The sequence below is a fragment of the Geotrypetes seraphini genome, chromosome 4 (assembly GCF_902459505.1).
Source record: "Geotrypetes seraphini chromosome 4, aGeoSer1.1, whole genome shotgun sequence".
Taxonomy (NCBI): Eukaryota; Metazoa; Chordata; class Amphibia; order Gymnophiona; family Dermophiidae; genus Geotrypetes; species Geotrypetes seraphini.
This window is the reverse complement of record NC_047087.1, coordinates 168196401-168217003: the sequence shown is the minus strand read 5'-3', so window position 1 is coordinate 168217003 and position 20603 is coordinate 168196401. Positions and strand designations below refer to the sequence as shown.

The 20603-nt window shown below is 43.5% G+C and overlaps 1 protein-coding gene across 2 annotated transcripts in view; it reads left to right on the top strand.

The window, feature by feature from the left end:
* Positions 1–343: 343 nt before the first annotated feature.
* The window catches only part of LCAT (lecithin-cholesterol acyltransferase), an 87590-nt gene continuing 67330 nt past the window's right edge, over positions 344–20603 (top strand). The window contains exon 1 of one of the 2 annotated variants that reach the window (XM_033942869.1): positions 344–760. In XM_033942869.1, the coding sequence (XP_033798760.1) occupies positions 610–760 (151 nt within the window). In that variant the 5' untranslated portion in view covers positions 344–609. The remainder of the gene's footprint in view (positions 761–20603) is intronic. The other variant, XM_033942868.1, reaches the window with a different exon arrangement.

Here is a 20603-nt window from a genome sequence, read left to right as displayed (position 1 = left end):
TCTGTCTAATGTATCTGGGGCAGACTTGCTCAGGGTCATAAGAAACAGTGTAGGATTTGAACCCACAATCTCTGGGTGCTGAGGCTGTAGCTGTAACCACTGCACCACACCATAGGTTAGTTTACTTTTCCATGACACTTTCCTTCACCCTTTTGACCTTCTGGAAGCCTAGTATTTATTAGTTACCGCATAAATGGGTCACTACTCAAGATACTGCCCAGAAGGGCAAAGATTCAGCAAAGAGGACATGTAGTTAATGATCTTACTAGTTCCAGAAGAATCCTAGCTTAATACTAGTGACACATTAATATGTATATTTTCAAGGTGGAATTTTTCCAGTTCCACACTGTTTGTCAGTTTTTCTCTCTTCATATCTCTAACCTCTTTTCTTCTATCTGCACTTCTTCATTTCTCCCTCTTCTCCTCCTTCTGTTTTCTTCCTCTTTCTTCAGTCTTTCTGCATGATTCTGTCTCCCTCGCTGAACAGCATTATCTCTACCCCTTCTTTCCCCCTCTCCACCTTATCTCAGCCCTGACCTTTTTGTGCTCAAATAAAAATCTGTTTGCTCAGAGGAGCTGCCATCAGAGCCAGGCACAACCCTGGATGTTATGAACATGGCTAAGCTCCTCTCCCTGCAGCTGGTTCTGGTACTGTTTCTTGTCCATCCTGCCTCCCAGTTTTGGCTCCTGAATGTGCTCTTCCCTCCGAATGTGACCCCTGAAGCAGCGCTGTCCAACAACACCTTTCCTGTGGTGCTTGGTAAGTTCAGACTGACTGATCTTGAGATATCTCTGCTTTAGGCTGCTCAGGGTTTTCTATATAACAAAGTGTACTCAAAATTATTTAACTATAAATTGCTCTATGTAGAGCTACTACATAGCTAACTTTCATATGCTCATGTAACCAAGTGCGTCTCTCACTGTGGCATATTGATTTGACTTTATTCTACAATAACTCTGTGTCCTGTGAAATCCTGTGCTGTCATATATACTAGTATGAGCCAGTGACTGATTCAAATTCCTTCTAATTCTGTCATATGATGGCATTAGTGACACAGCTGTATCTATGTAATCCTGTGGTGTTATGTGCCTGCATTAATGATTCAGAGGCCAATGCAGAAAGCAACCTCAAGCCTAACTGCACGGTTACCACAGGTTGTAATCATAAGAACATAAGAACATAAGCAGTGCCTCTGCCGGTCAGACCATAGGTCCATCCTGCCCAGCAGTCCGCTCCCGCGGCGGCCCAAACAGGTCACGACCTGTCTGAATCACCAGAAGGGGCTCCCTTGCCACCTTGTTATCTCGTTTAAGTCCTGCCTTCCTATCGAAGTCCTAGCCCTCCAGTCTTGCACATGCACGACCTGGTTGGTTTATACTCATTACCTGGTTAACATTCTATACTTGTGTTACATTCCAGCTCCTCCCTCAGTATCCCACGATCCCTTTATCCGTCAGGAATCTGTCCAATCCCTGTTTGAATCCTTGGACCGTACTCTGCTTGATCACTTCCTCCGGTAGTGCATTCCAAGTGTCCACGACCCTCTGGGTGAAAAAAAACTTCCTTGCATTTGTTTTGAACCTATCTCCCTTCAGTTTCTCAGAATGCCCCCTTGTATTTGCTGTCCCCTTTAGTCTGAAGAATCTGTCCCTATCCACCCTCTCTATGCCCCTCATGATCTTGAAGGTCTCTATCATATCTCCCCTGAGCCTCCTTTTCTCCAGAGAGAAGAGCCCCAGCCTTTCCAGCCTCTCGGCGTATGAGCAGTGTTCCAGCCCTCTTACCATTCTCGTTGCTCTCCTTTGGACTCTCTCAAGTACCGCCATGTCCTTCTTGAGGTGTGGCGACCAATACTGAACGCAGTATTCCAGATGCGGACGCACCATCGCTCGATACAATGGCATGATGACTTCCCGTGTTCTGGTTGTTATGCCCTTCTTTATGATGCCCAGCATCCTGTTGGCTTTTTTCGAGGCTGCTGCGCACTGTGCAGATGGCTTCAGTGATGCATCCACCAACACACCCAAGTCTCTCTCGAGTCTGCTGTCTCCCAACAATACCCCCCCCAATTTGTAGCTGAACAACGGGTTCTTTTTCCCTATATGCATGACCTTGCATTTGTCCACATTGAAGCGCATTTGCCATTTGTTTGCCCAGTCTTCCAGCTTGTCAAGCAACGCAGATAGAGGTCAAGTTTGAGTGTTAAATTTTGCAGAGAACATGGCCTCACACTGCATTAAAATGAATGGTAATGTGACCATTATGTATTTGCTACAATGCACAGAAGGAAATGCTGGTTTTTGACATATTCACAATAGGAGAAATTTTATGCCGGTTCTGGGGCAGTGTAGAAGGGTTGGTTGAAAGGAATTTTTCCCTTTCTTGTCTTCTCCAGCCAGAACAGTATCTGCAACTTTAAAACACAAGATGGGAGATAACAGCAATAATGTGCATGTGTCCAAACAAAAATGAAAGTGCCAGCACACATCCGTGACTGTTAGCCTTGCAAAAATGTTATGTTGAAGAAATTTTTGCAAGGCTTATATTTGTGCACAGAGCAACAGCTGCAGATGTGTGCTGGCACTTTTAATTTTCTTTGGCATGTGCACAAAAATTCCATGTTCTAGTGATAGTGACTGCTCCTATCCTATGAAAACCTGTGGTATTAAATGTGCTGGTGTTTAAACTTGGTTATATCTTGTGGTATTATATGGGCTAGAATTAGAGGCTCAGTTATATGCTGTGGAGCCCCCATGGTATTACACCAGTGTTTGAATTCTGAGATCCTTTTGTTTACTTTTTAGCTGATTTGGGCTTCCCAGCAGTCATGTGAAATTTGGCCCTCCCTATCTTAGAGTTACCAGTTTACCTCAGGTCAACCAAACCAGTTGAATCAGTCCTGTTTTTTTATCCCAGTATATGCATAAAGTTGTAGCCCTTGGACAACCATAACTGAAACAAGGGTTTGTGCAAGGCATGGATGATGGAGGAGTGGCTTAATAGTTAAAGCAGCATGCTGTAGATCAAGAAAACCTAGTTTGAATCCACTGTAGCTTGTGATCTTGGGCAAGACATTTAACTCTCCAAGCCCTCCAGTGGACAGGAAAATACATACTGCAGCTCGGAGTACAGTATGCAAAATGTAGTACAGTATGCAAACCACTGGTAGGGGATACGTGGCATTGTGTGGGTCTCCCAAATGTTTATAGGAGGAATGAGAGTGGTGAAAGAGGGAGAAATGAACATGTGGTAGAGAGGAGATAGAAATGATGCATGGGGATAGAGCAGGCTAGTTGTGAGTGGGGTTGAGGAGATGGACTTGGGGTGTCACATTCAAGGGAAGGGGCGAGGAGAGAGACAGTGTGCAGAAGGCAGAAAGTGTTGGACTCATGGAGAGAGAGAGGGAGAGATGTTGGTTGGGGAGGACAGAAAGGAAGGAAGAAGAAATGTCACACTCAGGGGAAGGGAGATAGGATAGAAAGTGAAAAGTTGGACTTATGGAGGAAGAGAGAGATATGTTGGTTTGGGGAGAGAATGAGGACCGGAGGAGAGGAATTGTGCAGGAGGCAGAGAGAAAGAAATGTTGGACTGGTGGAGGGAAAGAAGGGAAAAATGTTGTACTGGGAGGGGGCCCAGAAAGGAGGAAGGGAAGGGAGATGTTGGACTGCAGGGGGTAGAAAAGAGGAAGGAAGAGAGAAATGTTACACGGGGAGGGGGGGGGAGGGAGATGACTCAAAGAAGGTAGAGATGTCAGATCTGGAGAAGGGTAAAGGAAGGAGGAAGAAACAGATGTCAGACCACTCAAAGGGGAAGGGGGCGGGAAGGAGAAAGAGTTGCCAGACCAGGGAATGGAAGGGAAGGAGGGTAGAAAGCTATCCTAGACTGTAGGAAGGAGAGGAGAGGGATGCCAGACTATGGGAAGGGGGGAAAGGAAGGAAAGGGAAGGACCACTGGGGGGATGGAGGGAAGGAGAGAGATGTTGGACCATGGAAATGGGGAGGGAAGAAGAGAGAGATGCCAGATCATGGGAGAGGAGAGAGATAGGAAGGTAAGACATGGAAAAGTAGATTTTGAGAAGAGAGCAGAAAAATGGGAAAAAGTTGAATATTAAAAATTAATGCCAAAGATGACTAGGGCAGAAAGTGAAGAAGAAGAGAAAAATAGCCAATGGATAAGAAGGCCCTGTAAACACAGTTAAGAGGACAGACATAAGGAAGTGCAACCAGAGACTGGGAAAGAATAATTAGAAAAATAAAATCACCAGACAACAAAGGTAGGTAAAATGATCTTATTTTCAATGTAGTGATCAAAATGTGTCAGTTTTGAGAATTTATATCTGTTGTCTGTATTTTGCACTATATTTTTATTTTTCTGTAGCAGTTATTGAAGTGACACTGCATATTTTAAAGTCATCTGCCTTGATCTCTTTGATAAAAACAAATATAAATGATTATTAAAATTTTCTTTATGTACAGTGTGCTTTGTGTAGTTTAATTTTGTGGGTACCATTATGTATTGTTAATAAGATTATATTGAGGTGCATTTTCAAAACATATGTCTAAGTTTGATTTGAACATAAGCTGGCAGTAAGAAAATGCCTATTTTCAAAAGGCAGACCACCATACAGCTAGAAATAATTTTTTTCCCAAAATCCTCTATCTGGACGTCCAGGTCATTGGGATGCTCAGACCGTCAGGACGTCTATCTTTATACCATATTTTTGAACAAAATTTCATCCAAGTCCCAAATGGCCAGAACAAGACCATTTGGACATGGGAGGGGCCAGCATTGTGATGGACTGACCACCTAGACATGGCAAAAGAGCAGTGGGGCACCTCAGAGGGCACTGCTGTGAACTTCACAAAAAGGGTACCAGATAAACATCTCACCAAACCTCACTTATAGTTTATGGTGAGCCCCCCAAAATACCTCCAAAACCCACTATAGCCACCTGTCTATAACCCCAATAGCCCTTATGCCTGCAGTTGGTACCTATATAGCAGTACAGTAAGGTTTGGAGGGGTTTGGTGGGCACACATTTTCCACCATAAATATAGTGGCTAGAGTGGCTTGTTGGCCTGGATGGAAAGAGGTTCACTAGCCTACCCACCAAGATACTTAAGGCACCTGTGTGCAGCTCTACTAGGATGCCCCATACCAAACGTGACCATTTATTTTTTTCATCAAAAGGGAACAACTATTAATTGTCAGTCCCGCCCCTAATCCCACCCTAGCCCTGCCCCAAATCTGCCCTAGCCCCGCCCCCAATCCCGCCCCCAATTTCTTCCATTCATTTTTCATGTACACATACTATCTTCATATTAATTCATAATGGTAACCTTAAAATTTTTTTAAAAAAATACGAAGCACAATATACGCAGAGAAAATGTTAATTGTCATTTATATTTGGGGGGTTTTCAAAGATGTCAAGGCAAATAACTTTAAAATATGCAATGTCACCTTAGTAACTATAGAAAAATAGACAAATATAGTGCAAAATAAAGACAGCAGATATAAATTCTCAAAACTGACACATTTTGATCACTAAATTGAAAATAAAATCATTTTTCCTACCTTTGCTGTCTGGTGATTTCATGAGTCTCTGGTTGTGTTTCCTTCTGACTGTGTATCCTTTCTTTCATTTATTTCTTTCTGCACTCAGGCCCAACAATTGTCCCTTTCTATTCCATCCCTCCTTCCTTCCTATGTCCTTAGTGCCCCCAGTGCCTCTGTCCTGTGTCCTTAGTGCCCCCAGTGCCTCCTTCCCATGTTCATAATGCCCCCAGTGCCTCTGTCCTGTGTCCTTAGTGCCCCCAATGTCTCCTTCCCATGTCCCTAGTGCCCCCAGTGCCTCTGTTCTCTGTCCCTAGTACCCCCAGTGCCTCCTTCCCATGTCCATAGTGCCCCTTTACTATGGCTTCCTTTGCCTTTGTCCCTCTCCCGAAGCCAGCCTGCCTGCCTACCTCCTTTCCTCCCTCCAGTGCCTGATTCACCCCCCCTGCCTGCCCGTCTGTCTGTGTACCACCGCTGCCTGCCAGTCTGCCTCCCTGCCGCGCTGATTCAAACCCTGGGCCGCCACCGCTGCTTCTTGCCTTCTTCCCGACGTCAATTTTGACGTCAGAGAGGAAGTTCGGGCCAGCCAGGCAGCGATTGGCTGGCCCGAAACTTCCTCTCTGACGTCAAAATTGACGTCGGGATGCAGGCAAGAAGCAGCGGCGACGGCCCAGGGTTTGAATCGGCGCAACAGGGAGGGAAAGTGATCGCCCATCCTGGTGTCCCCGCGCACAGCTTCGGGACACTGTCCCTGAAAACGGGACATTTCGGTGTCCCGAAGCGGTGGGTCGGGACAAAGGAACGGTCGGTCCGAAAACGGGAATGCCCTGTTTAAAACATGATGTATGGTCACCTTACCCATACCAGATGTTGCTGTTTTAGAGACAGATATGTACCTTTTTGTTATAATTTTTGTGTGGTGGAAGGGGGTCAGTGAGCACTGGGGGAGTGTGAGAGTGTCTTACTTGATGAGTTCACTGGTCATCTGGAAAGTTTGGGCACCTTTGTGACACTTAGACCCTTCTAAAACAGGTCTAGTTCCAAACGTATAAGTTCCGTCCAGGATGTCTTGCAAAATGTTTGACTATAGCTGCCAGATATCCATGTCTAACCCACCCTTGGCACTGCCCAGAGCACACCCATAACATGCCTCTACCACGTCTATCTCATGTTCTGAACATACAAAGGCTGGAATACCTTGTTAGGCATACAAAAATATTATTTTGATTATCCTGGCAATTAGAACGTCCAAGTAATGATTTAGGATGCTTTTTGGATGTTTATGTTTTTTTTATTTTGCCTCCTATTAAGTGTATATGAAAAATGAATGGAAGAAATTGCATCAGAATTAGTACTATTATTATGGGAGTGTGGTCTTGGGCGGAGCTTGGGCAGTTGGTGGAGAGGGAACTCAGTTGATATCTGTTAGACTTAGGGGGTACTTGACTTGAAGAAGATGAGAAACACTGCTATAGCTGAATATACACTTGCCTGAGCTACCCCTGTGTGGCTGTCAGGACGCATTCTTTGCAGCAGCTTTTTGTTGTCCACCCACCCCCACCACTCCAGATGCTACCCTAGGCAAAAGCCTAGTTCACCTAGTGGTTCCACTGACCTTGACTACAACTCCTTTCATGCAACAAAAAGTGCCTGAATGATTTAGAGTATCTGCTTTCTGGACTGATGCAAGACTTTGGTCCTTTTTGATGCGGTACTGTGTGTTGTTTATCAAGTTCAGGAGGGAGGGTCAGGGCTTTCAGAAAATTTAGAGAAGGGCTGGACGGGGCGGTTTGTGACTACATGCATGCATTTCATAATACTATTTTTGCTTCCTGTGACCTTGGTTCTGACTCTGGCTTTTTCACAACTTTTCTTGTTCCATCTTTGTCCTTTTTAAAGGTATGATAGCACTTATAGTATCATTACATACCATGAAAAAAAACAAGTTTAATTCTAGGGAAATCCAGGAAACCTAATGTTGGTGCCCGGAAGAATGGCTGAAGCTGTGGTTGAGAACAGAATTAATGGGCTTATGGACATCTTAATGAGAAAGAGAAGGGCTTAATGGCTGGGGGAATAGCCTGGAACGCAGTACCACCACTTCCTTTCAGACTTCAGAGCATAAGAACATAAGAATTACCATCTCCTGATCAGACCCTGGGTCCATCAAGTCCGGTGATCCGCACACGCGGAGGCCCCACCAGATGTACCCTGGCCTAGTTTTAGTCCCATATCACCGTATGCATCTCAAGGGCGATGTGCATCTAATTTACCCTTACCCGTATCACTCTATGCCACTCTTAAGGAGATGTGCATCTAGTTTACCCTTAAATCCTAGAACGGTGGATTCTGAAATTACTTCCTCTGCGAGAGCATTCCAGGTGTCCACCACTCGCTGCGTGAAACAGAACTTCCTGATATTCGTCCTGGTCCTGTCCCCCCTCAGCTTCAGTTTATGTCCTCTTGTCCGTGTCACATCGGACATTGTAAATAACTGCTTCCCCTGCTCTATTTTGTCGAATCCTTTCAGTATTTTGAAAGTCTCGATCAGGTCTCCTCGCAGTCTCCTTTTCTCAAGGGATAACAACCCCAGTCTCCTAAATCGTTCCTCATAGTCCAGGTTCTTCATACCTTTCACAAGCTTCGTTGCTCGTCTCTGCACCCTCTCTAGCAGTTTTATATCCTTCTTTAGGTATGGAGACCAATGCTGGACGCAGTATTCCAGGTGCGGTCTGATCTACTCATAGTTCCCTTCTTTATCATGCCTAGCATTCTATTTGCTTTCTTCGCCACCGCCGCCGCACATTACGCCGACGGCTTCAGGGTCCTATCTATCAGTACACCCAGGTCCTTTTCCTGTTCGGTCTTTCCCAGAGTTACACCTGACATTCTATACGTGTGCTCTTTATTTTTTCTGCCTAAATGCATCTGTGCATTTTTCCACATTAAACTTCATCTGCCATTTATCTGCCCACCTCTCCAATTGATTCAAGTCGATCTGGAGTTCCTCCCTGTCCTTCTGTGATCTGATTGCCCGGCATAGCTTTGTGTCGTCTGCAAACTTGATGATTTCACTGGATGTTCCTTCTTCTAGGTCATTTATGAAAATCTTAAATAAGATGGGTCCAAGTACCGAGCCCTGGGGTACACCGCTAGTCATTTGTTCCCATTCTGAGAACTTCCCATTTATGCCCACTCTCTGTTTTCTGTTCTCTAGCCATTTGCCTATCCATTTTAGTATATCTCCCTCTATTCCTTGTAGTTTCCTGAGTAGTCTTACATGTGGAACCTTGTTGAACGCTTTCTGAAAGTCCAAGTATACAATATCCACTGGTTCTCCACTATCAATTTGTCTATTCACTGTCTCAAAAAATTGGAGTAGGTTCAGCAAACATGATTTCCTTGTCCTGAACCCATGTTGACTGGCTCTCATCAGGTCGTGTGTGTCTAGGTGCCGGACTATGCTATCTTTGATCAGCTCCTCAACCATCTTTCCAGGGACAGACGTGAGACTCACAGGTCTGTAGTTGCCTGGCGCTCCACTCGATCCTTTTTTAAATATCGGCGTGACGTTCGCTATCTTCCAGTCGTCCGGTATCTGTCCTGTTTTGATTGACAGGTTGGCAAGTTTTTGCAATAGTTCTCCAATTTCAAATTTGAGTTCTTTTAGGACTCTCGGATGAATTCCATCCGGTCCAGGAGATTTATCATTCTTAAGTTTGTCGATCTGGTGGTAAATCTGGTCCAAGTCCACTTCTACTGTGATGAAGCTGTCCTGTATGACTCCCTTGAACACTTTCACTGTGTCAGGTATTGTTGCAGTGTCTTCCTTTATAAAGACCAACGCAAAGAAGGAATTCAGTTTGTCTGCAATTTATTTGTCATCCTTGACGCACCCTTTTCCTTCCAGGTCGTCCAGTGGTCCCACTGCCTCCCTTGCGGGTTTTTTCCCCTTAACGTATCTAAAGAAGGGCTTGAAATTTTTGGCCACCTGCACTATTTTCTCCTCGTAGACCTTTATGGCAACCCTCACCGCCTTGTGACATTTTTTCTGAGCATCTCTATGTTTGCTCCAAGCTTCGGATGTTTTCGTGCAAGAGTGCTCTGCTCCATTTTCTCTTTTCCAGACAGCCTGCAGGGAAGAAAAAGGGAAGGGAAGCCCAAAGCAGAGAGCAGTCTCTGCTCCATTATCTATCCCTCTTCTACTATTGCTCCTGACCCTGGCAACATTATATATATTTTTGTTGATTTTAACCGCCATAGAGGTGATCATAACTGCCCCATCAACAGGGATATACACAAATCAAAATGCTTTGGTTCATTTGCAGTTTGAGCTTCTTTCATGATTTTGAGACCTTTTTCAGTTTATGTCATACATGTTTAAATGCACATTAGAACTATTTAATATGTGCTAATCAACTTAAAATATGTTAATTCATAGGTTAATGGGCATTAAATAAATTTAGCATTTTCTAAATTAATAATAATAATAACAGTTTATATACCGCAGGACCGTGAAGTTCTATGCGGTTTACAAAGATTAAAAGATGGTACAAATTGATTGAACTTAACAGGGTGGAAGCTAGAGATTAACAGTTCAAGGGATCAGTTATTGAGGAGAAAGAGTAGTATGGATTAGCTGCCTAGATATTTCAGGAACAGATATGTTTTTAGGCGTTTCCTGAATTCCCCATAAGTAGTAGGCGTAAGTAATTGTTCTAGATCTTTACCCCATATTGCAGCCTGATGTGAGAAAAGGTATTGATGGTGGCTTTTGAGTTTGCATCCTCTAACTGGAGGGGAAATGAAGTTCAAATGTGAGCTTCTCTTATGTCTGTTGGCTGAGAAGGAGAAAAGGTCAGTTATGTATTTAGGGGCTAGACCATATAGTACTTTATAGCAGAAACAGTCAAACTTAAACTTTACGTGTGCCTCCATCAGCAGCCAATGCAGCTGTCGGTAGTAAGGTGTCACATGATCAAACTTCTTTAGCCCGAAAATCAGTTTGACCGCTGCATTCTGCACTAAATGTAAACGTCGCATATTCTTTTGGGAAATTGCTAAATAGGCGATGTTACAATAATCAAGTTGACTCGGTACGAGGGATTCTACCAGTATTCTAAATGCTGGCATATCAAAATATGCTCTGATGGATCGAAGTTTCCAGAGAGTGAAAAAACTCTTTCTGATTAAGGAGTCTACCTGGTCCTTCATGGTTAAGCGCTGGTCTAGTGTTATATCCAATACCTTCAGAGCGGACTGAATAGGATAACTAAGGTTATTGATGTATAGCGGTGTTTCGGTGTCAAGCGGGTGTGGCGAAGCTACAAAAAATTTTGTTTTTTCAGAATTAAGTTTCTGTTTGAATTCAGTCATTCATTGCTTCATCAAATTTAGTGCTTCTGATGCCTTGGGAGTGGTTTCCGAGAGAGAGTGAGTAAATGGAATGATGATTGTAAAGTCATTTGCGTAACTGAATAATTTTTTCCCCAGCTGGGTCAATTGCGCACCTAGTGAGGACATGTAGACATTAAAAAACAATGGGGATAGTGGTGACCCTTGCGGTACGCCAGAAGGGTTGCTCCAGGTATGAGAGAGATCGTAATTGAAACGTACTTGATAGGTACGGGACATAAGGAAGCCTCAAAACCAGTCTAACACCTCTTCCCTAATACCAATTGCGTCTAGGCATTGTAGCAGTTTCCCATGGTCCACTAAGTCAAAGGCAGAGCTCATGTCAAATTGCATGATCAGGGCATTAAGGCCCTTACTGAACAAGAGACGTAGATTATCTAAGATAGCCGCAATTACTGTCTCAGTACTAAAGAAAGGTCTAAAACCAGATTGAGTCTCATGCAAGAGCGAGAACTGATCAAGATATTCCATCAGTTGGGTATGTACCAATCCTTCCATGATTTTTACAATAAGTGGGATGCATGCTACTGGTCTGTAGTTGGTTACCAGTGCTGATAAATCTTTGCTATTTTTTGGAATTGGGGTTATTATTATGTGACCACTGTTAATGAGGAACTTTCCATTTTTTAGGTTAAGGGCTAAGTAGTTCAGTAAAGATAGTTTAAATTCTAATGGAGCCGCTTTCATAATTTACGGGGGACATGAGTCCAGAACGCAGTATGATTTAGAGTATTTGTTATATAGTTTGATATAATTATTCCATTCTAAATCTTGAAAGGAACTCCAGATCAAGTCTGCTGGTATTTCATGTTCTTGTATGGTAACTATTTGGTGATCATTAGTGTCATTTGTCGAACAGTAGTTTCTTAGGTTTTTAATTTTGAGTTGAAATGCTGTGCTAAATCATTTGCTGAAGGTAGTTTAATATTGTGCACGAGTTGAGAGTAGCATGCGGTGTCAAATAAATTCATAACCAAGTTGAACAACTTTTTTGTATTGATTCCTTTTAAACTAGTGCTAGATAAGTTGATTTTAGAAGAGAAGAAAGCTTTACGTTTGTCTTTTATCAGTTGTTTGTAGATTTTTATGTTAGATCTCCAGTTGTTACGGTCTGACAATTCTCCTGTTTTTTTCCAAATTCTTTCCAGTCGTCTTACTAGTTTCATTTTCAGAAGTTCGGTGTCAAACCACTTGTTATATTTATTTGCGCAGCTTTTGCTATTTCATTTAGGGGCAATTTTATCTAAAATGGATGTGTTAGTTTTCATCCAGTGATCCCAAAAATCGATTCCTTCACCTATCTCGGCTTGTAGTTCATATTGTGACCAGTATTCTTCTGGATTAATAAAGCCTCTTGTGTGATGTTCTCTTTCTACCTTTGGATGTGTCTTGGATTTTAAATGAGTCCAGCTTAATTTGAAATAATAAGTGAAATGGTCAGACCAGATATCGTGACACCAGGTGCCATCAGGTAGAGAGATGGCAGGGTCTAAAATTTCCTTTGTGGACATAGCTACCACATCTAAGTGATGACCTTTTTCATGTGTTTGTGTGGGTAAAGGAAGATTGTAGTTGAGTAGGGATAGAAAGTTTTTAAAGTCTTTTGTATCTGAATTGTCCTATTCATCTAGGTGTATGTTTATGTTACCTGTGATGATATTGTAAGAAGGAGTAATTGAATTATGTAGAACAAATTCACAAAAGTCCTCTTTAGCTTTTGGCCAGCTTTTCAGTGGGACATAGAATAATATGCAAGATAGGGATTCTTCTAGTTCCTTATTGCTAATTTTGCAGGCTAAAATTTCTAGCTGATTGGTAATTTTGGAATCCAATAGATCAAACAGAAACCCTTCCTTAAAAATAATTGCTAATCCTCCCCTTTTTCTTCCCTCACGGTTCAGCGTAAGGATTTTAAAATTATCTGGGAGAAGATCAGTTATTATTGGATCTTCTTCAGACAATAGCCATGTTTCAGTTAGAAAAAGACAGGCTATTTGCTTGCTGATGATCCAATCTTTAATTAGGAAAGCTTTATTCCTGACAGACCTAGTATTAAGATATGCACAGGGTACAGAGGCGGCTGTGATAGGCTTGATAGGAGTAGTGGTTCTGATAGGTTTTACTTTCCTTATTCTTTTTTTTAGAGGTTTGTTGATGTCTTCCTTTATTTGAGATTACGTTAATGTGATTTACCCTATCTTCGTCTGGGTTAATTATGTGCTTGATTGATAGATCAGGGTAATGGACTGAACGTAATTGTGAACAGAGTGAGTTAACATCTTTGATGCTACCACTTATTATATAGATCAGTAAAATCAATAGGAAATTCATGTTTGCAGGGTAGTGCGACTCTTCCTGTCACAATCGCTATATTGGTTTCCCTAACACTCCCAATTTCTAGTTTGTTTAGTTGGTAGCAAACAGATCGATTTAGCTCTTAAGATGTAGCTAGTAACTGATAGTAGTGGTTGTGTTGGGTGTATTAGTTCTCCCAACCTAAGTCATGTATGCATCTAATGTAAGCATATAACGATCACTCATGCGTTTAACATATGCTTCGAATAAATGTGTCTAATATATGCATCCCATGCGTCTAATACATGCCTCGAATGTGTCTACTACATGCGTCTAGTACATGTGACCCAGGCATCTAATACATGCGTTTAGTAATCACTTATGCGTCTAACACATGCATCTATCAATACGGTAAGTAAAGTACGGAGAACAAAGACTTTAGTAGAAAATCTTAACAGAAGAACCTTAGCAAAGAACCTTAGCAGGGTGGGAGGGAAGATGGATGATCCTTCTTCTATGTTCTGTCGGTTTGAAATTGGCACCCTCGTTGGCCCTTTTTCAAGGGTTGAAGCTGGCAGGTCAGGTCGGGTCAGTCGTTGGGGGCGGGACAACGGCCCCGACGTTGGTTGTGCTGGTTGGGTCGGCAGGGCAAGAAGGGAGGATGAAGGATCCCTTCCTCTTTGTTCTAGGAACCTCTTGTAGAAGCAACCCTCATTTAATTGTAATAATTTGTCTCCCAGTTCCAAAAATCTGCACTGCAGGAGTTCTGCTGAGGTCTACACCAGAGTAGTTTTGTTCCAGGTCCGATCTGGGATGTTTGATCCAGCCATGGAGGATGCTTCTCAGCAGACGCTTCACAAAGGCGCTCACTAAGGCGCATGCGCCTTTGCTGTGTGCCTTAGCCGGCGTGCCGAACGGCCGCGTGCCTTTGGCGCTTCTTTTTTAAAGTAGCCCCCGCTGGTTCGGGGGAGGGGCAGATTAACTTGCCTGCAGTATTGTGCTCCTGCTTCCCTCTGCCTGCCCGCAGGTCTCGATTCTTTTTTTAAAGTAGCCCCTGCTGGTTCGGGGGAGGGGCAGATAAACTTGCCTACAGTATTGGGCTCCTGCTTCCCTCTGCCTGCCCGCAGGTCTCAATTCTTTTTTTTAAAGTAGCCCCCGCTGGTTCGGGGGAGGGGCAGATTAACTTAAATTATGTTGATGTACTAACAAACCAAGTGCATATTAATGAATGCTCATCCCTTCCCTGCAATTGTCTGTGCAAATCTTGGTTCCAAGTGAGCAGTAAGGTGACACTTATGCCAGCCTCAGAGTAGGTGTTAATGCTGTCAATCAGAGCAGAGGAGGAGCTTAATGGTTAGAGCAGCAGGATGAGAATCCGGGAAGCCCTATTCAAGTAAAACTTCAGATCCTTGTAATCCTGGTTAAGCCACTTAAGGGAAAAGGATTAGGACATATACTGCTTTTTTGTAGTTATACAACCACACTCAAAGTAGTACTTCAAGCATTTTCCCTATCTGTCCCAGGGGGCTCACAATCTATCTAATATACCTGGGACAGTGGAGGATTAAGTGACTTGCTCAGGGTCATAGCATGGGGTTTGAACCCACAACTTCAGCATGCTGAGGCTGTAGCTTTAACCACTACATCACACCTTAACCCTCTATTTTCTATGGTACAAACTTAGATGCCCTTTCACTAAAGTTTAGCACAGGCAAACAGCCATTAGCGTGTGCTAAATGTTGCATGTCCTATTTTATACCTATGGGCCATGTGGCATGTAACATATCCTAAAGTGCCCCTTAGATTGTAAACCCTCCAGGAAAAGGAAGATCCCTAGTCAGCCTGAATGTAACTTGCCCTGAGCTACTACCGGTACTGAAAAAGGTGTGAGCTAAATCCTTTCTCTTTCTAAATGTTTTTATTTCATAGTAACTGACAGCAGATAAAGATCTGAATGGTCCATCCAGTCTGACCAATAGTTACACGCATTATACATTAATGGTTAAATTGGGATGTAGACAGCATTTTCAGTAGACTGGCCACACAGACATCCCAGCTGAGCAGTGGGACCCCTGAGGGAGCACTGCAGTGAGCTTCATATAAAAAGGTCCAGATATCTCACCATAAACCCCTTATAATGTATGATGAGCCCTTCAAAACCCACCCAAACCTACTTACCCAGATGTACGCCACACCAATAGCCTTATGCAGGTATTATCTATATGTATGTAGAGTGGGATTTGGGTGGGGTTTAGAAGGTTCACATAATCCACCATAAGTATAGAACAGGTACAATTTTTTACTGCATCAAGATTTACAAAGACTAGGGGACACTTGATGAAATTACAGAGTAATACTTTTAAAACAAATAGGAGGAAATATTTTTTCACTCAGAATAGTTAAGCTCTGGAATGTGTTGCCAGAGGATGTGATAAGAGTGGCTAATGTAGCTGGTTTTAAAAAAGGTTTGCACAAGTTCCTGGAGGAAAAGTCCATAGTCTGCTGTTGAGACAGACATGGAAGAAGCCACTGCTTGCCCTGATCAGTGGCATGGAATGCTGCTACTATATGGGTTTTTGCCAGGTTCTTGTGACTTGGATTGGCCTCCATGAAGACGGGATACTGGGCTACATGGACCATTGGTCTGTCCCAATAAGGCTATTCTTATGTTCTTATATAGTTAGAGTAGTGTACTCCATTGCACCACCCACTAGGTTAACTTCAGGAACCTGCTTGCTGCTTTATTAATACTGGCCATAACACCTGAAGCTCTCAGTACAGGCTGGTATGTACTGTTTCATTCACATCTTTGGGAGTGGGGGGTGGGAGGAGGGTCAGTGACCCCTGGGGGCATGTGGTAGTTATTCATTGTTAAAACAGGTTTACCTTAAATGACCAAATTGTGCCCTCAATATTTCCAAAAATGTTTAATTAATACTAAAAATCATAAGCCAAATCAAAAGCTTGTCTTAGCCCCGCCCAAACCACACTTCCAACACACTTCCTTAAGATTAATATTCACTGCAGAAAACAACCATAGAAATCTGTCTAAAAATGAGTTTCAAAATAGTGACTTGGAAGGAAAAATATCCATCTGCCCCATTATGTCACTTTTGGAACGTTTTTCTTTTTTGAAAATGATTCAAAGGAAGGTGGCTAAAATGATAAAGGGGAAGGCTAAAGAGGTTAGGGCTCTTCAGCTTGGAAAAGAGACTGCTGAGAGGGTTTATGATAGAGGTCTACAAAACTACTGAAAAGGAGACACTCAAAGTTACATAGTAGTATTTTTAAAACAAATAGGAGAAAATATTTTTTTACTCGATGAATAGTAAAGCTCTGGAACTCATTGCTAGAGGAAGAGAGGAATAGAACAGGCTTTAAACTAAGAAGAAGGGGAAAGCCGACAGTCGACCAAGCGTCGATGTTTCGGAAAAAGGTATCCCGTGAAGATACTGAGGGGAAAAAAGGCTGGGAAGAAACAATGGACAAATTACAGGAGTCAACTAACCAAGAAGAGAAGGTTAGAAAGATTGTAGCCCAAGAGAAGTATCTAAAGACCGAAGCGCAGGGAAAGGAATTAAAGGCAGCAAAATTCCAGGAGCTAAATTGCATATATACTAATGCAAGGAGCCTAAGAAACAAAATGGGGGAATTAGAAGCCATGATCATTGCAGAAGACATAGACATCATTGGAATCTCTGAAACATGGTGGAATGAGGAAAGCAAATGGGATACAGCACTGCCGGGGTACAAGCTCTATCGCCAGGACAGGTCAGGACAGAAAGGAGGTGGAATAGCACTATACATAAAAGAAAGCATACAATCAACAAGAATGGACACAGCGGAGACGACCAACAAGCTAGAATCACTATGGGTTAAAATACCAGGAAGGAAAGGGCCTGAAATAAAGATAGGCCTATACTATCGTCCACCCGGACAAACCGGAGACATCGATGAAGAAATGGAAGCCGAGATGAAGCGAGAATGCAAAGGCGGTAACACGGTTATTATGGGAGACTTCAACTACCCTGGGATAGACTGGAGTCTCGGAAGTTCAAGATGCGCTAGGGAGACAGAATTTCTGGAGGCTGTACAAGATTGCTTCATGGAACAGCTTGTTAGAGAACCGACAAGAGAAAATGCCACTCTGGATCTAATCCTAAATGGGCTAAGGGGACCTGCAAAGGAAGTGGAAGTAGTGGGACCGTTGGGAAACAGCGATCATAATATGATCAAGTTCAAGATGGAAGTAGGAATACTGAAAGGAAAGAGAACCATAGCGACAACTTTTAACTTCAGGAAGGGTAACTACGAAGCAATGAGGGGAATGGTAAAGAAGAAACTTAGGAAAACTTCCCAAAAATGGCAGACGGTAGAACATGCCTGGTCCTTTTTCAAGGACACGGTGAGCGAGGCGCAAAATCTATATATCCCCAAATTCAGAAAAGGGTGCAACAAGAGTCGAATAAAAGACCCGGCGTGGATAACTAAAATAGTGAAGGAAGTGATAAGCAATAAGAAAAATTCATTCAGAAAATGGAAAAGGGACAAAACTGAGGTAAACTGGAGAGAGCACAGGAAGTATCAAAAAGAATGTCACCGTGTGGTACGAAAAGCCAAAAGAGAGTATGAAGAGACACTAGCCAGGGAAGCACGAAATTTCAAACCGTTCTTTAGATATGTTAAAGGGAAACAGCCGGCTAGGGAGGAGGTGGGACCACTGGATGACGGAGACAGGAAGGGAGCGGTGAAGGAAGAGAAAGAGGTCGCAGAAAGACTTAACATGTTCTTTTCATCTGTATTCACAAACGAAGACACAACCAACATACCGGAACCTGAGCAATTCTTCAATGGAAATCAAGCACAAAAGTTAACATCCATAGAAGTGAGCCTTGATGATGTGCGCAGACAGATAGAAAAACTAAAAACTGACAAATCCCCGGGTCCGGATGGAATCCATCCAAGGGTGCTGAAGGAACTAAAAGAGGAAATAGCGGAACTACTACAGCAAATTTGCAACCTGTCTCTGAAAACAGGTGTGATTCCGGAGGATTGGAAGATAGCCAACGTTACGCCCATCTTTAAAAAGGGATCAAGAGGAGACCCGGGAAACTACAGACCGGTGAGTCTGACCTCTGTTCCGGGGAAAATGGCGGAAGCACTAATAAAAAAAAAAATTGATGAACATTTTGAAAAACACGAACTTCTGATAACCAGCCAACATGGTTTCTGCAGGGGGAGATCGTGTCTGACCAACTTATTGCACTTCTTCGAGGGAATTAACAAACAGATGGACAAAGGAGACCCCATAGACATCATATACCTAGATTTCCAGAAAGCCTTTGACAAGGTGCCTCATGAACGTCTACTCCGGAAACTGAAGAACCATGGGGTGGACGGAGCCGTGCATAGATGGATCAGAAACTGGTTAGCGGGTAGGAAACAGAGGGTAGGGGTGAAGGGACACTACTCAGACTGGAGGAAAGTCACGAGTGGTGTCCCGCAGGGCTCAGTGCTCGGGCCACTGCTATTTAATATATTCATAAATGATCTAGAAACAGGAACAAAGAGTGAGATAATAAAATTTGCGGATGACACCAAACTATTTAGTGGAGCTCGGACAAAGGAAGACTGTGAAAAATTGCAAAGGGACTTGGACAAATTGGGAGAATGGGCAGAGAGATGGCAGATGAAGTTCAATGTTGAGAAATGTAAAGTATTGCATGTGGGAATCAGAAACCCGAGGCACAGCTATACAATGGGAGGGATGTTATTGAATGAGAGTACCCAAGAAAGGGACTTGGGGGTAATGGTGGACATGACAATGAAGCCGACGGCACAGTGCGCAGCGGCCGCCAAGAGAGCGAATAAAATGCTGGGGATAATCAAGAAGGGTATTACAACAAGAACGAAAGAAGTTATCCTGCCGCTGTACCGGGCAATGGTGCGTCCGCATCTTGAGTACTGCGTCCAGTATTGGTCACCATACCTTAAGAAGGATATGGTGTTACTCGAGAGAGTTCAGAGGAGAGCGACACGACTGATTAAGGGGATGGAAAACCTTTCATACGCTGAGAGATTGGAGAAACTGGGTCTCTTTTCCCTGGAGAAGAGAAGACTTAGAGGGGATATGATAGAGACTTACAAGATCATGAAGGGCATAGAGAGAGTAGAGAGGGACAGATTCTTCAAACTTTCAGAACATAAAAAAACAAGAGGGCATTTGGAAAAGTTGAAAGGGGACAGATTCAAAACAAATGCTAGGAAGTTCTTCTTTACCCAACGTGTGGTGGATACCTGGAATGCGCTTCCAGAGGACGTTATAGGGCAGCGAACGGTACTGGGGTTTAAGAAAGGATTGGACAATTTCCTGCTGGAAAAGGGGATAGAGGGGTATAGATAAAAGATTACTGCACAGGTCCTGGACCTGATGGGCCGCCGCGTGAGCAGACTGCTGGGCGCGATGGACCTTAGGTCTGACCCAGCGGAGGCATTTCTTATGTTCTTATGTTCTTATGTGGTTACAGCAGTTAGCATATCTGGGCTTAAAAAAAGGTTTGGACAAGTTCCCAGAGAAAAAGTCCATAGTCTGCTATTGAGATTGACATGAGGGAAGCCACTGCATGCCCTGGGATCAGTAGCATGGAATCTTGCTACTATTTGGGATTCTGCCAGGCACTGTTCTCTCTAAGACGAGCGAGAGTCCTCCACCTCTGGTCATGCCAGTGGGGAGTGCTGTTTCACTATTACATTTTCAATGGTAAGGGACTGCAAAACTTCAGGAAACCAGCCTGCCCTAGCAATGAAAACACTTTGGGAGAGGTCTTAGGTGTCTGAGCCAATCAGGGATTTCTTTAGGCTCCTTTCTCTATATCCCAAATATAATGGGGTGGAGCCTAAGGTCCTAATCGGCTCAGTCAAGCCAATAAGGACCTTAGGCTCCTCCCTCTTGTATCTGGGATATAGAGGAAGGAGCCTAAGGAAGTCCCAGATTGGCTCAATGGGAGGGGCCCAAGGTGTCAGAGCCAATCAGGACCATAGGCCCCTCCCTGTGTATCACATGATGCACTGGGAAAGGGAAGGCTCAGCATTGTAGACTTGGCGGCTTCGGAGAAGGAGAGACTAAGCGCCCCTCCTACTCCCAACTTAAAAGGTATGAGGGATTGTTGAGGGGGGCCTCCAGTGGCAGGAGGGAGTGGGCATCCCTTGTACCTTTTTTGGGGGATGAGGGTAGGTGATGATTGGCGAGGGGAGCGAATGGTGCAGGGGTCCTTCATGGCAGGAGTAACACACGCAAAATATCTGTGCCATTGAAAAAAAATGAAAAAATCAGGCAGAC